Source organism: Rhinolophus hipposideros (genome assembly GCF_964194185.1).
Source record: "Rhinolophus hipposideros genome assembly, chromosome: 20".
Taxonomy (NCBI): Eukaryota; Metazoa; Chordata; class Mammalia; order Chiroptera; family Rhinolophidae; genus Rhinolophus; species Rhinolophus hipposideros.
Genome location: NC_138066.1, coordinates 4737736 through 4755403, shown reverse-complemented (window position 1 = coordinate 4755403; position 17668 = coordinate 4737736). Strand labels below are relative to the sequence as shown.

Here is a 17668-nt window from a genome sequence, read left to right as displayed (position 1 = left end):
AAGGCAGAAAATTGGATATTTCATTGCTTGTCTTGCATGTCTCAGGTTCAAACATGCTACCTTTTACAAATCTGTTTTCCCCAGGAGGGAAGGTTTTCCTTTCCCCCTGACTGGTTGAGGGGTGAAGGAGCCAGTATGGATGAGGCACAGCTGCCCTACTCCTTGCATCCCAGGAAGAGCCCTGAGCCAGAAGTTGCCCAGGAAGATGAGCGTTAAGAAATGACGATGGTGAGAGGCAGAGGCCACGCGGAGGAGACGGGAGCGGTCGGAGAGCACTACCACCATGAGCCTCCTCCACCTGCCTGAGTGAGATGACCCCAGAGTTGCTGCAGAAGCGGGAGGAGTAGACGTTTGACACCGGCCCCCTCTCCCCGCTCACGCGGTCGGTCAAGAACAACCCCCACGTGCTCATCTACACTTGCAACAACAAGAAGCACCTGGGCCGCATGAAGGCCTTTGACTGGCACTGCACCATGGTGCTGGAGGATGTGAAGGACATTGGACCGAGGTCCCCAAGAGTGGCAAGGGCAAGAGATCCAACGCAGTCAGCAAGGTCCACCACCTCTCTGAGATGTGCCTGCGTGGGGATTCCGTCAGCGGAATCGCTCAACGCCGGCAAGTGGGGGTCTGACTCCTCCGGCGGTCAGAACTCACTCCCATCCTGTGAAGACCTGCCCTTTGTTTAAAAAAGTCCTATGTTTAAAAAAGAAAAGAAAAGAGATGATGATGATGAGAATGGTGCACGGATGTCGTGGTCTAGGCTAAGGGTGTGAGGGTGTGAGACCCCATTCTTCCCCAAGAAAAAGACCATAGTTCATAAGGAAGATTTTATTTTTTAGAGTAGTTTCCGGTTCACAGCAAAAATTGAGCAGAAAGTACAGAGGTTTCCCGTATGCCCCCTGCCCCACCCCAAGCACAGCCTTCCCCACTGTCAACATCCCCACCAGAGTGGGACATTTGTTATAATGGCCTGCATGAACACATCATTATTACCCAAAGTCCATAGTTTACATGCAGGCTCATCTTTGGTGTTGTACATTCTGTGGGTTTGGACAAATGTGTAATGATATGTATCCATCTTTATAGTGTCATACAGAGTATTTTCGCTACCCTGAAAATCCTCTGAGTTCTGCCTGTTAATTCCTCCCTGTCTTCCATTCCTTGGGGATCCCAGTGCTTTTTGAATTTTGCTGCTGATAATGGTTTTAGCGGGTTTATGGGATTCTCAAAAAAGAAAAAAAAAATGGCACTTGTTTTACCTTTTTGAAAGGGCATCCTTATTTCCTAAACAGGTTTGGGACTATAGACACTAGGAACAAGTTGATGGGGTTTTTTTGTTGTTTTGGGGTTGTAGTTTTTTTTGCATGATAGAGAGGAGGGATATAACCTTCCTAGAAATCCTGATTCTGCTGTTTGTAAAGATTTTTCCTTGCTGCACTTTTGTGTTTGGAATTCTCAGAGGCAGGCTTGGGCTCTGTAGGAGGAAAATCTTAAGATGATGCAGCATTACAGTTTCCTGGCTGTGCCCTGGGGATTTTCATCAGAGCACTTTACCAGAATGGGCAGACCACTGGACCTCCTCGGCCATGCTTATTTACTGGCCAGGAAGCTGAGACCTAGAAAGTCAGGAATGTGGCGAGGAGGACACATGCCAATTAGGAGCAGACCTAGAAGTGGAAGACAAACAGAGACCTTCATGAAAACAACTTGTCCTTTTTTTTTTTTTAAAGCAACAGTAAAGAATTCTGTTATGTCAAAATTTCGAAGTCCCTAGTGACCACTTTTCATTTCAACCAATATTTTCCTCAAAACAGTATCAAAACAAGGATTTGGGCAGCCTCTGGCCATTTGTAAGGGGACTTGTCCTGTGGAAATAGCTTCCTATAAGATCTTTGTTGGAATAGCACAAGGGTAAGATTTTGGACTGATGAAACAGTTCTATATCTTGATTGTGGAAGCGGTTGTTACACAATTGTATGCATTTGTCAAAATTCATAGAACTGGACACCAAAAATGATTATTTACTGTATCGTAGGTTAAAACATGATTTTTTTTTAAAGATTTTATTGGGGAACAGTGTGTATTTCCAGGACTTTATTGGGGAACAGTGTTTTTCCCAGGACCCATTAGCTCCAGGTCCAGTTGCTGTGTTCAATCTTAGTTGCAGGGGGCGCAGTCCACCATCCCTTGTGGGAGTCGAACCAGCGAGCTTGTGGTTGAGACCATCTGGCTGCCGGGGAGCTCAGTGGCAGCTCGTTGTCTTAGTTCTAGTTGTGGAGGGCACAGCTTGCTGGCCCATGTGGGAATTGAACCAGCAATCTTGTTGCCCAGAGCGCACGCTCTAACCAACTGAGCCACCCGTCTGCTCCCCTCCCCCCAAAAAGTAGATTTTTAAAAAGAAAAAAAAAATTATGTGTTGGAGTCCAGAAAATGTGGGGTATTTCTGCAAACCAGGCAAGGAAGTCATTCTCCCAAAGGGAGAGGGGGACGGGGTGGCCAAATGTTCCTCCACTGTGTTTAGTTTTCCTCAGTCACAGTGGGAGTTGGGAGTACCCCAACCCGATGTGGCTTGCAGTTTAGTCTCCTCTCTGAAGTTCATCCATTTCTATCATCTGTTTTGCATAAATGTCTCAGCATCTGTTTGTCTGTAGTGAGTTATATTACACCCATTTCAGGCATCTTCCTTTTTTCTTGTTGTGTAATTTGCCAGTTCAAATAGTAAGTTAAGTTGCTGGACTTTGGAATCAGGCATGTCACCTGAGGAAAGAAAGGAGCAGAAGAAGAAAATTAAGGCAATGTTTGCTACTGGAAAACATCAGATTTATTGAGCTTTTTAGATCTTCTCTGGTTTCTTTGAATTTCCTATTTATTCGGGCCTGAAGTGTTGTCTGCTTCTTGAGGGACATGTAAGGGCCCTGTGGAGACTTGGGATGTTCAGTTGTAAACGCTGTGCTTCTCCAAAGCCCTGTGACAGCCAGTCCCCAATGGGAAGTTGACTCTGCAGGACATGGGCTCAACTTCACCTCCTCAGCTGACTTCTAGTCTGGCAAAGACACAGGGAGAGGTGAGCTCCGGGACCTGGGGTTGGAGATTCCAAATTCTCAAACCAGATTCTGGCCATTCTCCTTATCCACCCTGCCTCAAGATTAGAAAACGGGAAAAGGGCCCAATGGTCACTTTTGACTTTAATTCATCTTAGTTTCATGAGATATTTTTTATAAAGAGAATTTAGTTTCATTTTAAGCTATGAACTTTGGCAAAAGCATAAATCAGGTAATCTAGTGCTAGTACTATTCTTCACCTATTTGTTTTCCTTTCTTCTGTTTATGTTGATGTTATCTAACTTTTGATGATGAAAGGATTAGATGCATCATGACCCTTTCATTATCACACAGGTACAGATGGCCTTATTTTTCTTTGAGTTCCTTCAGTTTGCCTCATTTTGTTTTGCTGGTAGCCCGATTTGTATTTGATAACCATCGTGAGTGTGCGCATGCACGCTTAAGGGCAACAGACATCCTTTTCTTCTCTGCATTTAACCTGATTGTATTTGTTTTGTCCTGGTTATTTTATTTGTTCTCTGCAGTTTGTAGACCACTGGGGTGTACCCCTCACTCACTCTGGAACCTGGTCTGCTTTCAGCTGAGAAAGTATGACCCTTATTCCCTAGGCTTAACTGTGGTCCTTCGACTCAAATAATAAGTCTTGGATTAACTGAACAATTTTCAGTTCCAGTCCCAGTGTTGTTTTCTCCACCATGATGGCCCTCTATACTAAGAGGAGTGTCTGCTCTTAGGTGACCACAGATATCAGCAGAATAAATGATTGATGTACATGACACTTACCACAGAATAATTATTTCCAGTCCTGGCCGCACATTAAAATACTGAAAGATTCTGTGTTGGGGGCTGCCCCCACACAGGCCTGACTCAGTTGGTGTGGGGCAGGGCCCAGTCGTTTAGTTTAAAGCACCCTGCGATTTCAACATGCAACCAGGACTGAGACCGCCACAGAGGTGGCCCATCACTTTCTCATGTATTTCCTCAAACCTGTTGAAAGCCTGAAACACCCTCTCCGAACCCTCTTGGTTCTCAGCTTCCTGTTCTGTGGCCCCACTCTCTTGGATTACTGGTGTTCCTGGAAGTTCACTGGGCTCAACCTCCCCTGGCCAAAATGGGGTGACAAGCCTGCCTCGCCCCATAGGTCTCACTGAAGAAGTGGCGTCTTTTCTGCTTTTTGTCATGAGTGTCACCTGCATTGTTGGTTCTTATCCCCTAGACTTGTCCTAGGGACCCTTCTGATGGGGGGGGGTGAGCATGTGCCTTCCTCGGGCTTGCATTAGAGATACTGTCCAGCTCCAATGGCTTCGCAAGTACCCATTGGTGATATGTGCCAGGTGCCAAAGAGGTGTCCCTTCCTGCCCACATGGTAAAGAGGGGAGGAGCTCGCGGTTAGGAGATGCTGGCGGGAGGACTGCTGCAATGATTGCTGAGATTCCAGGCCCCACAGAATACAGTTAACAGCAGGAGCATGTGAACCTAAGAGGTCTATTGTTTTAAATGAAATCCGACTCACTTTTGAACAATTACGATTGCAGTCATCTGATTCTATCACTGAAATACCTGTTATTAAGATCCTAATCTGTAAACAAGAGAAAAAAAATACAGGTATCTATTTACAGAGAGGACAGGAGTGTGGTTTTATGTGCTCTTCATTATATTAAGGAGAAATAGAGGAGGCTGGGGGGGAGAGCGCTGTGACGAATGGAAGGGGAAGTATCCCAGGGGTTGACTATAGGTCCCAGCTCTTGACCTGCAGGCCAGTGACCCAACTCCAAGTGAGTCACCTCTCTCCTTTAGCCTCAGTTTCTTCATAAGTAAGTTGGGGACTGTAGTATTTACCCCAAAGGCTTGTTGTGAGGGATTAAATCAGATAACGTCTGTGAAAGTTCCTCTGCAAGCGCCAGGCACTGTATAATTATTAGCTATGACTATCAATTTGAGAAATTGGCTTCATAATGAGCAGCTCAATTAACCTACAGCCTCCTTGCTGGCTCAGGAAGCTCACCTGAGGCTGGATCCACTGCTGGGATGGGCCTACAAGGCCCCATGTGAGTGGTCTCGCTCTCTGCCCTTTGTTCTCTGAGTCACTGTTGTGCTCAGAGAGATTCTGACTGAGGACAGGAGAGTGTGTAACCAGGGATGGGAAGAAGGAAGTGGGCCCAGGAAGCTAATGAAAGGGGGTGTGCTCCAGGCCAGGGGGTGGGGATCGGGGTGGGGTAGTGGAGGAAGAGCGGCTGATGGGAAGGGGATTTGCCCAGAGGGTTCTGTGCCAGGAGCTGTCCACACACTGCTCGCTTTGTGCTGTGCTCCCCACGGGTATATTGGGGGAGTTGCAGGCTCCATCTGAGGCTAGTGCCTGTGTAGGGGAGGAAAAATAATTTTTCCTCTACCCTTGTGGGTTCTTGACTGGGATCCCCATGTAAGACAGATAAACAGGAGAAAAACGAACAAAACTTTAATAACATATAACCTCCTGTACACATGAGAGAGACCCAGGAAAACTGAGGAACTCCCCCAAATGGCCCAAGCCATCACCTTAAATACATCCAACTAAAGACAAAAGAAAGATGTTGGGGGCTGGGTAGGTGACCAGGAAAATCACAGTAAACAAGGGTGCGATTGTTATGCAGATTAAAGTTCGTGTCTTCTTCCTGGGGATGGGCGCAGACACAACCCTCATAAATGGCGATTTCCTTTATACAGGTAAATGTCTCTTACAAAATGAAACTTTTACTCAGAACTTTTCCTAGGTATGCTGTTTCTTTAGAATAATTTGCCTAAACTAATCATAATGCCAGAGACATATTTTGGGGTGGCAAATTCTGCTCCATTTTCACCTGCCACAGAAGTGTCTCCTGGAAACTGGCAGAGGACTCAGGAGGCATTTGCTGAATGATGGAAAGACTAGTTGTGCGTCTCATCCATTGGCTATTCATTGTCCGCATTCAAGCACGTGGAAGGGAGATTGGCCATGGGTCCTACAATAGACAAGGGCCGAGAAGTCCTGGTGTCACAGCAGTGGTTCCCTGGCTGTTATTGGATGATGAAGGAGATGCCTGAGGCTCATTAGTGCTTTCTGACATACGTGTTCTGGGGAGAGGGGTCCACTGAAGCTGGACCCCAGAAGGCTTGGGTGGCCAGCAGGCAGTCAAACACAGGAAATCTGCCCACAGCTCAGTCTTTCTTTATAGCCGAGGAGGCTTTGCCTTTGGACTTGAGAATAGTGAGGCTCTCCCACGTCCTTTTTACCAGACCTATGATGTGATTTCTTATTCACAAATGCCCATTTAGCTGTTTTGTTCATTTCCTGCCAGGCCCTTCTTTAAGGATGTTGAGCAAACGCAGGCAGCAAAGGTTCAGAGATGGTTCTGGAATCCAGGCAGGCTGAGGGTGGAGCCCAGTGCCCTGCCCCTGTACCTCTCGCAGGAGCTGAGCCTTCCCCATTGCCTCTCTGCAGGGTAGAACTGTGTGCAAACCTTGCTCCCTTACTTCCTTGCCAAGATCCTGTCAACAGAAGGTCACAGAGAACATTTTCTAGCACCAACTAGCCACCAGGCGTGTTACCTTGGTAACCTTAACAGTTACCAAGGTTAGCTTTACAGTCTTCTCAAGAACCCTAGGAGGTGGATGCCATCATTTTTCTCATGATTCTGATAAGAAAACTGAGGCACGGACAGGTGTGTGACCCTCACAGGGTCACACACCTAATCAGTGGAGATGCCGTGAGTAAAACCAGTGGCCTGGCTTCAAAAGGCCATGCTGGGTCAGACGGACTCTGAGGACAGACCCAAACCCACTCCTCAGCAACGGCTCTCAACAACTTTGGGGGTTGGGTTTCCTTCAGTTGTAGAGTAGCACTTTGATTCTGGATGTTAAATTCTGGTAACACTGTCCAGTTGCAGATGGCTTAACATGGGGAAGAAAACTTGGACTTTATCTGACTCAACCTGCTTTTGAGTGAAATGCAAAATAAGTTGAGATTTGGGACTATCTTAATCCTCCATCACATGAGGCTGATGACACTGCAACATGAATCTAAGTGGTTAATGGACAAAGTGGGTCAATCCAGCTTTAGCTTAAGCCAGGGGTGGCTGCAGTGCTGCAGAGGCAGTCTTCCTTCAATGAAAGCATCTTCCACTCCTAGCTGTGAAGAAGGAGTGCTCTCCAGGGAGCTGCCCTCACTGCTGGGTGCAACAGTGAGTTTATATCATCATTTCCATAAATGTGCTCAATATAGGAATTGTGGTCTCAGTAGACTAGCAATGGCTTGAAGCTGGAAGTTTAGAGTATCTTACGGAGAGGTAAATATTTGGTCAAAAATGATGTGGAAATTGTCTTTTTTTTTTAAATACCTGAGCCCAGGAAAGAATCAATCAGAAATCTCTATCTCATAGCTAATGGAAAATTGTACATTGGTGATCACAACTGAGTGTCCAATTACTGAAATTGTTAGCACATCTCCTTTGGTTGTATACAGACGAGTGTGTGCACACACATGCTCAACTTTGGTCCTACCATGTGCTATAAACTATTGAACGCTATCATAATGATTACATATCAAGTATATACCATACGTAAAGCACGTTCAAAACATATTATGATCATTAATTATTTTAATTCTCATTAAACTCACATGAGGTAGGTCTTAGCTTCTTCATTTTTAGAAATGCAGAAAAGAAGCCCAGAAAGGTTAAGTAAGTTGTTCAAGGTAACACAGCTTATAAGTGGCAGACCTGGGATTTGAATCCATGCAGTCTGACCGTCAAGCCCACATTCCTTAACTGTTAAGCCAAAGTGCTTCAGTTTTAGAAACTTCATAACAACTGAATGAAGTAGGAGGAATTATTCCCATCACACATATGAGGACACTGAGGCTCAGAGAGCAAATCAGGCACAGTCTCACATCATTGATTCTTATTTTTTTAGTGCTAATTGCCACCACAAACTGCATTTTGGTCCAGTTGTCATGGGCTATATCTACTATAGGTTGTAACAAGTTTGTCTACATACTTTTGCTTGATTAATGTTGCCATACATATACAAGTCTTTTTTTTTTTTTTTTTTTAATGGAATCCAAAGTATTTTTGGAAGTTTGTGTCTTGGGAATTTCCTCTTGGTAAGTTTGTATTAGTTCATACGTCCTCTGATTTCACCCAAATTTTTGGCTGCTGTGTGTTTTGTTGTCTTCGGGTATGCTTTCTGGGTATGTTTATTTGGTCAGTGGTCACTGTGATAAAGTCAGCAGAGCCTGGCTGGGCCAGGGTGACATGTGCCCATAGCACATTTGTCCAGGCTTCGTGAGTGAGCAGCTGAAGGCAAGCTAGTGAGGGCTACGGGCAGAGAAATCTCTGGGAGTCCAGGTGCTGTTATTTCGGAAAGGCACATACCCAAAGGCCAAAGGCATCAGGTGTTGGGGACCATCTGAAAGCTGGATGCCCTGAGAAGTAGGGAGAGGTGAAACCCACAAGAGGATCTTAGAGAATCTTGTCTTATGCTTTTTACTTTGGATGCAAGTGTCTTTACATTTCAGGTAGACAGTGTCTGCCCTCCAAACTTCAGATGGGGCATTAATGTACATTTCAGCTCTAAAATTCTTGCATTTGTTCATGTTTCTACAACTGTTCCCAGTGATGAGGGTGAGGGGGGTAGAAGTGTTGACATTGAGAGGTGTGGCCAAAGAGGAGTCTGACCCGCTTTGTTCTGTTTGCTTTCCTCAGGGACCTGATGCCGAGAACCCTGGAGGGGCAGATCACCATGGAGAAGACGCCCAGTTACTTTGTCACCCGGGAAGCGCCCGCGCGCATCTCGGCCATGTCCAAGGACACCAAGCTCATCGTGGTGGTGCGGGACCCGGTGACCAGAGCCATCTCGGACTACACGCAGACGCTCTCCAAGAGGCCCGACATCCCCACCTTCGAGAGCTTGACGTTCAAAAACAGAACCACGGGCCTCATCGACACGTCGTGGAGCGCCATCCAGATCGGCATCTACGCCAAGCACCTGGAGCACTGGCTGCGCCACTTCCCCATCGGCCAGATGCTCTTCGTGAGCGGGGAGCGGCTCATCAGCGACCCCGCCGGAGAGCTGGGCCGCGTGCAGGACTTCCTGGGCCTCAAGAGAATCATCACCGACAAGCACTTCTACTTCAACAAGACCAAGGGCTTCCCCTGCCTGAAGAAGGCCGAGGGCAGCAGCAAACCCCACTGCCTGGGCAAGACCAAGGGCAGGACCCACCCGGACATCGACCGCGAGGTGGTGCAGAGACTGCGGGAGTTCTACCGGCCTTTCAACCTCAAGTTCTACCAGATGACGGGGCACGACTTTGGCTGGGATTGAAGGCACCCGGACCGTGTAATTTACCACTTGGCTTATATATTGAGAGAGATTATATGTATGTAAAATGTACAGAAATCTATTTTATAATAATTTATTTTTAATTCATGAGCAATTAATTCACTAAGCTGCCTAGCCACGCTCTTTAGAGAGTTAGCTTCATAATCTGTTAACATTCCAAAGTGTGTAACTAATATTTTGTTCTTTTCCTCACAATTGATGGTGCTTCCATTCCCCCTCCCTCCACCCATAATATTTAAAAAGAAGAAAAGCACAACTTGAGATTTTTTTGTTGTTGTTACGGGTATGCAGCCTTCGATCGCTGTCTGAATTCACTTGCCATCTTCTGGTGTCTTGGGTCTCATATTCCAGATTCCATTTCTCTTCTTGCCTGTGTACCTCGTAGGAGCGCTGAGCTGCCTCAGCAGTGCTGCACTCTGAAAGTGAGACCTCACGTAGCAGCTTCCTCACCCACATGATGCCATTTCCAAAAATGTAGAGGCCAGACCACCAGGCTAGGTTTTCCCCTAGTCTGCCAGGCACATGGGGGAATCACTGCCTCGGCAGGGACGTCCCTTCTCATTTGCATGAGAGTGCACCATGCTCCGTTCTCCAGGCAGACAGCTCTGCTTTGACACACCAAAGAATCCCCTAGGTTAGCAGAACTACAGGCACAAACCAAGGGTGCCGGGTGTCGGGACCCAAGGGGGTCAGGTGCATCCAATGCCATCAGCATCTAGCAAGGTGCTGCTAGGTGCAGAGCCAGCCATGTGGGGCACATCCCAGGAGGCTGGCACCCTCAATGGAAGAAAAGAGAAAGATCCCCAAAAGGGCAGGTGGCCTGGCAGAGGAAGGGAATCCTCGGCCCCCTGCTTGATGTCTAGAACTTTTCTCCTTGGAATTCCTAGCTCATCTCAGATTGACAACATGGTCTGTTGTAGTCGAGAGCCAAACAGCAAGAACCAGGAGTGTCCTTGGAAGGACAGGCTAGATAAGCGGGCCCCTTGTTACCTGTGAGCATGTGAACCTGAACTTGTGCAGCTGTCCTTCGTTTTAGCTAGGCCTTTGCAGAAGGGTTGCCGCTGATACAGAATGCTCTCCCCATACCTCTCTGCTGAGAGAGCAGTTGGGGATATTTTATGATGACTAGCTAGCTAGCAGCCATCAGGTAACCACATAGCAATATCACATAATGACATATTCACTTTATCCTTAATTTTCTAAACCAGAATGCTTCTACCATAAAATAATTGTTATTTGAGTTATACATTCATCAAGGAATGTATGGGAAGATATACGTATTGTCAAAATGGTTCGGGTGTGACACTTGTATGTTGGAAGGGATAACTAGCCTGACTGTAAGAAAACTTACGTGAAAAAATAATTTATCTTCAGAAACTGATCAGAGCTGTCACTGGTCTTTAGGCGATGTCTTGTGGATAACCTGGTTTGTATTTGCTCACAAGTTTTAGCCCACATCTAACTAGGTGATGCTTAGCAGCAAAACTATTATATGTCGGTTCTGGGTGGGGCGGGGCTCTGCATTCCTGAGATGTTCTATTCATTTCCTAGCTTTGCTACTGCCTCTACCCAGTAGTCTAGAACCTGCACTTAGGGAACCGCCATAATCATAGCGTGGTTCTCTTGCTGCTTGAGTATCAAAGGCATCTGTATAAGGGTGCTAATTGATCACGTATTTTTCCCGTCAGAAGGCTCATTTGAAATAAAACTGAGAACACCGCTTTTCAGTTATAGCATCACATTGCTCAAAGTAAAAGTCAGTCTCCACGTCTTGCACTTAATTCTTCCTTGCCCGCTTTCTGGCCACTCTCATGCTCTGACCTGGTCATGACGTAGAATCGCAGGAAAGTTCAGAGAAGGGTTTGCAACAAAGTGGGTGGAAAATATTATTGCCTGAGCTTTTCTTTCTCCTTCAAGTCCCTGCCCTCTTTCCAAGCTGGACAATTTTTGATTAAGTTGTTTATTCCCTGCCTTAAAACTGAAACAGGAAATTTTCAGATAGAAGGAGGGTCATTTAGTCATAAACACTGAAGTGGGTCAAGATTCTATTCTGGGTCAAATCCTTGAATCCAAACAGATGTCGATAATTAGCACTGAAGGACTAGAGCAAGTCTTTCCATATAAAACAAATAAACCAAACTTCCTGCGCATCTCTTCATGGGGGTCTGATAGCTTATTGTTCCTGACTGATCCGGACACAGCATCGGTCCCAAGGTTACACCCCATCATGTGATAGTTATTACAGAGCCTGAGCCCCCATGTCTTCCTCCTGGAGAAGTTAGGCAACACATCAGATTAAGCCTTGGGTTTCTTCCTGTTCTAGCAATCTGCAAGGCCACCAGCTTAACTTTCAGCTGCTAGAAGACAGACACCATTTCATGTTTTGGCAATTTGTCCTCACACGTGTTTTTCGTTTCTTCCAGTTTACAGGAAAAGCTTGCTAGTCATTGGAATACTTTATTCCTCTTAGTTTTGTTTCTTTTCTCATTAAAAAACAAAAATATGAACAAAAAAATTGGTGGTTTTTATTGTTCCTATCTACTCCATGCTTTCTTTGAGGCATTTGTATAGTAGTCTGTTAACTTGGTAGGTGGTACCTGGAAAGGTATTTAAATTAAGTGTAATAAATCTTTAACTGGATGATGGAGGAACAGAAATTGTCTTCTCATGAGATTCTCTTTGGAAGTCATGTTGAGTGACAGATACATCATAGACCTTTGGAGAAACAGTTTCAGATCCTGCCAGGATATTTTCATAACAAAGGAAAATGGAAGGTTGCATTTTAGTATGTATTTAAAATGCTGACATAGAAATCAATGTCATTTTTTTCTTTTGTTTATCAAAAAGGATGGTCAATAAAACTTAAAAGGTGTGGTTAGATTTTTTTCACTTTTGTAACATTAATTTATGACTGAGTTGCATTCAGCCCCGTAATCTGAAATACTGTGCAAATTCTAGCAGTGTGTCTTCTATAACCTGGATGTTAGAATAGCCAATATGTACAAAAAAAAAAAAATTAAATCGAGTATTTTGTCCTATGTATAACACAAATTAATTTTACACAGAGAAAGATGTTTCTAGAAAAATGAAATTCTGGTAATTCATACTATTTCTTTGTATGAATAAATAAAATATATTTTACCAACTTATGGGTACTTTTCTGTTTTATGTGTTGTGGGTAGACAGGGAAGCCATATTTTATTCAATAACTAATCACATGCATACGCGCACACACTTACATACCACACAAAGGCATTCTGAGAGCAGGTTGCTCTTTCAGACTGTAAGGGGTCCAATTAAAAATCCATTAATCCACCAATATTTAGGGTAAATTTCTGTGAATGACTCTGGAGGCTACAAGATGGGTGAGAGGCCGCATGCCACCTGGAGGAGCCTACCTCCCCTCCAGGAAGTGCTATCCATTACCAGGACTTGTAGAGCACCGTGGCCACAGTGCTACAGCCTTTCAGTGCTCGGGTTCCTGCCAGGGAAGGTGCATGGGGGCTGCCACGTGCAGGGCACGTATCACACAGGTGTGATGTAAGCAGAGCACTGGTGGATGGGTGATTTGTACCCTTCTCATTTGGAGCATAGTCTCATGTCAGTTATTTAGAGATTGTTATCCTTGAGATAGAGTAGAAAAGGCCGGCACAAGAGGCTTTTTCTGTATCTTTAGCCTGTCTCAAATGACTCTGTTTTCTTGTGACTTAGTATATCATCTGTATGATGATGATTTGCTATTAAACATTTAACTGTTTCACTTAATTTTTTAAAATTTTTCATTTGAGATTTATTTTAATTTTGGTACATTTGTTGTGTTTTAAAGTAGCTAACACCAAATTAATAAATTAATGCTCAAACCCAAAAGTTCTGACTTTTTGTTTTTAACCACTGTATTGAGGTATGATTGGCATACAGAAAATGTATACAATTTGGTGAGTTTGGAGATAGGTATACACCCACGAAAGCATCACCACAATCAATGCCATAAACATATCCCTCACCTACAAAAGTTCCTTCCTGCCCTCTTATTTGTTTTTGTGATAAGAACACTAAGTAGCAGGGGTGGCCCGTTAGCTCAGTTGGTTGGAGTATGGTGCTAGTAGCACCAAGATTGCCGGTTTGATCCCCGCATGGGCCACTGTGAGCTGCGCCTTCCTTAAAAAGAAACACAAAACATTAAAATATTAATTAAAAAACGTATTTAAGTAGGCAATATAGTATCATTTACTATAGGCACCATGGTATATAGTAGGTCTCTAGGACTTAACTCATTTTGTATAAATGAAACTTCTTTTAAAAGGAAACATTATCGTATGTGAAAAACCATTCTCTCTGGCCATAAAAGGAAGTGATCATAAAAACACAATAAAAACAATGCTATTAATTTCTAACTAGCTCAATCTCAAGCCACATTCACTTTAGGCTCACCTATTCTGCCTACAAAGGTCACTCCTGCCGAAGGCCAGCACTTACCTGAGATTTGCATCTTGCCATGAAGGATGGAAGAGATTGAAGAAGAATGACTTGTCCAACGCTGTTTGATGTTGAGTCCACCAGTGCCGAAAATATGAACAACCTGTCCTCCATCATCTGGTAGCACTGTGTGTTTTCTCACACTTTGGGAAACACTGATCACACTAAAAAAGCAGCTTGGGGAGAGACACCCAAGTTGGAAATCAGCCCAGCATTTTGAGAAGGCCGTGAAAATAACAGCCTACTGAAGTGGAGGTCAGGTGAAAACCCGTCTCCATTAACACTTGGTCTTCAAAATCCAGCCTTATGTAGAGACTGTTCCTTTAAATCTAGAAATATGCCACTAGGTGAGACATGTGGTCCTCAACTGCTGACCTGACATTGCTCCCCATCAGTTAGATACCTTTTCCACAGAAAGGCAATAAAACAAAACTAAAGTGCACTTATTAACCTGATGGCACAGTTTAGAGCAATCGTTCTCAAGCTTGGGCAAATATTCAAGTGACCGGGAGAGGTCTTCAAAAATGCTGAGGTCCTAACACACCTCATACCGTTACATTAGGATCTCTCGGGGGTGAGGCCCCAACACTGGTATATTTAAAAATCTCCCCAAGCATGGATCTGGAGGACATATGCTAAGTGAAGTAAGTCAGACAGAGAAAGACAAATACTATATGATCTCACTTAAATGTTAATGTGAAAGCTAAAAAAGACAAATTCCGAGAAATAGAGAATAGAGTGGTGTCTGCCAGGTGTTGGTGGCGGGGGGGGGGGGGTGGAGGGAGGTGTTGGAGGAAATGGAGATATATTGGTCAAAGGTACAAACTTCCAGATATAAGATGAACAAGTTTGGGGATCTAATGTTCAGTATGGTGATTATAGCTAATAATACTGTATCATGTATTTGAATGTTGCTAAGAGAATAGATCTTAAATGTTCTCACCACAAAAAAAGGAACGGTTATTGTATGAGGTGGTGAAGGTGGTAGATAACGCTGGAGTGGCCATCGCTCTGCAATTCATAAATGTATCTAATCAGTACATTGCACACCTTAAACTTATACAATGTTATGTGTCAATTATATCAACAAAGCTGGAAAAAATTAAAAATGAAATAAAATAAAAAGCTCCCCAAATTATTGTAACATGTAGCCCAGGTTGAAAGCCATGGTTCTCAGAGTGGTTTCTGGACCACTGGAACATCCCTTGGGAACTAGACAGCAATGCAAATTCTCAGGCCGCACCTCAGACCTACTGAGTCAGAAACTCAGGGTTTACCAAGTGTTCCAGATGACTGTGATTCCTGCTAAAGTTTGAGAGCCCTGGTGTTAGAGCATAGATTTTATATCATTTTAAAACTAGAGAGCTTGGCTTTCTAATCAAGTATATTTTCGTCTGTACTGTGCTGTTCACCCATTAAGTCAGTCACTAAGCAGTCCCCCCTTATTGCTCTGCATCTCCTTTAAGGGAAACACTGGCACAGTTGATCTCACAGCATTTCAAATAGTGGCCATGTGTGCCTGGCTCTCCTCACTCCACTGGACCCTCTTTGATCAGGTAGCCCCAAGCTGTCATCTATAATGTTGTCCTGAAACTGCCTGAGAGGGGTCTTGTATATCATAAGGGATTGTTTTTTAAGAGCTAAAATCTTTTAAATCTCTAATTTTACCTTACCTTCTAGATTCAAACTTCAACAATATATTCCCAGCACTTTATATGTGATTGATAACTATTTTTTTTTTAATCCTTCACAACGGAATACACAATTGACTTCCTAAAGTCTACCTGTGGGCCATTCGAGGTTAAAGATTCCATCTGGCCATCACGCTCTCAATTCTAACAAGCTCATTAAGTTTACAGTCCCTATCACTGGCATCCAGTTTTTCTTCCCATTCTCACTTTTTGTTATTACTAGGTGTAAAAGATGATAAAATTGTTATGTTGTTGCACTAAGCCTGCTGCAGCAGCATATCTGTGGGCGCAAAGCCTGCATTTCCCATTTGAGAGCGTGAGATGTGTTTGTTTCCATCTCGCAGTCTATTTTTGTGTGAACTAAAAGTAGCTTAAGGACCCCAGTGCATAGTTTCCTGAGAAAGGTGAATATAAGGCATTGAAGATCCTGCCCCTGCTTTGATACCTACCTGTGTGAGTGTATTAGAGGCTCCTTTATGTCTCCCTTTGTAGCCCCCCAATGCTTCCCATTCCAGGGTCTCCATTGCTATGTAGAAGCTGTTATAGCCCCTCCGGAATCCTGAGCTCAAAACATCTAGGCCTTGTGCACTTTCTCTTTCGATATACTTAGCAAGAGAAGAGATAATAAAGGACACCAAGTCTCTGTTTGAGTAAGCACCAGGAAGTCTTGGAACCTCATGACAAAGGGAGCTGTCTGATGGGAGGGATGTTCCGAGAAGTTGATTTTCTTTTTTTTATTGTTTTCTTTTCCCCTTTCTTCTGCACCCCTTCCCCCCAGCTTCCGGTTCAAGCCGTTGTCTCTCAGTCTAGTTGTGTAGGACACAGCTCCCAGGCCCATGCTGGTACTATGAGCCTTGCGCTTCCCCCGGCTGAGGCAGTGGGTCGCTGGTCCTCAGTTGGCCGCTCACAGCAGCTTCCGGCAGCTCTCTCTGGCTGCCAGCCGCTCACAATGGCTGTTGGCCACTCACACTGGCTGCTGGCCACTCACGCTGGCTGCTGGCCACTTACGCTGGCTGCAGCAGCACACAGCAGCCACGGCAGCCCAAGGCAGCCCAGGCAGCTCATGCCAACCTCCAGCACAGCCCAGTTCCCAGGAGTGCTGTTGTTGACAATCTTAGCTGCAGAGGGCGCAGCTCACTGGCCCATGTGGGAATCGAATTGGAGACCTGGGCGTTGGAATCATGGCACTCCAACCACCTGAGCCAGGGGGCTGGCCTGAGAAGTTGATTTTGGATATGATATTCCATACGAACTGGAGCAAGAAGAGATTGGAGTCAGAGATAGGCTGATTCAGTCAATATATATTTATTGAGGGCCTACAGTTGCTAAGAACACAACCCTAAATGACATTTCCTATTTCAAGGAATTCATATTCCATGGGGGAGCTGAAGATGCAACTCGAATGCAGTGTGACAAGGGCCACGATGGGTGCTGTGGGAAACCAGGACAAGAGTACCAAACCTGATTTGGGGCAAGGTAGGGTAAGGGTAGGGTCAAACCTACAAATCTGAGAATATAGCCAGGTGATTGGATGGAGGGTGGTAGGGAGACAGAGGGAGAGATTCGTGTGCAAAAGTCTAGATGTGAATGAATATAGCCTGTTGGGGACTGTAGGCCATGCAATATGGATGCAACATGGAGTGTATCGGGGAAGAGGAGAGAATGGTTCTGGAGTAATAAGCAGAAGATTGTATTGCAGGCACATTAACAGCAGCCCAGCAGCTTTCGAGTTCAAGACTCTTCTATCCAGTTGCCTACCTGACACCTCTATTTGGATGTCTCCATAAGCATGTCAAATAGAAACGTCCCAAATTGAACTTTTGGTTCTCTTAAATATTAATAAATGTCCCCTAATCTTGCCTGCTTGGGAGTGCTCAAGCTAGAAAACTTGGAGTCATTATTGGCATTTATTTCTTTCACATTCCTCATGTCCAATCCATCACTAAGTCCTGTCAAGACAACTTCCAGAAAGTTTCCCAAAACCGTTCCCTTCTTTCTATCTCCTCTGACACTACCACCTGGTACAAGCTACCATCCTGTGTCCCTGGACTCCTGCAGTGGCGTTACCTGGCCTCCCACACCGTT

General features: G+C 44.8%; 1 protein-coding gene across 1 annotated transcript in view; it reads left to right on the top strand.

Annotated features, from left to right (window-relative positions):
• Positions 1–12558, top strand: part of HS3ST3B1 (heparan sulfate-glucosamine 3-sulfotransferase 3B1) — a 42709-nt gene extending 30151 nt beyond the window's left edge. The window contains exon 2 of the mRNA XM_081028061.1: positions 8780–12558. Coding sequence (XP_080884187.1) covers positions 8780–9398 — 619 coding nt within the window. The 3' untranslated portion in view covers positions 9399–12558. The remainder of the gene's footprint in view (positions 1–8779) is intronic.
• Positions 12559–17668: the final 5110 nt, after the last annotated feature.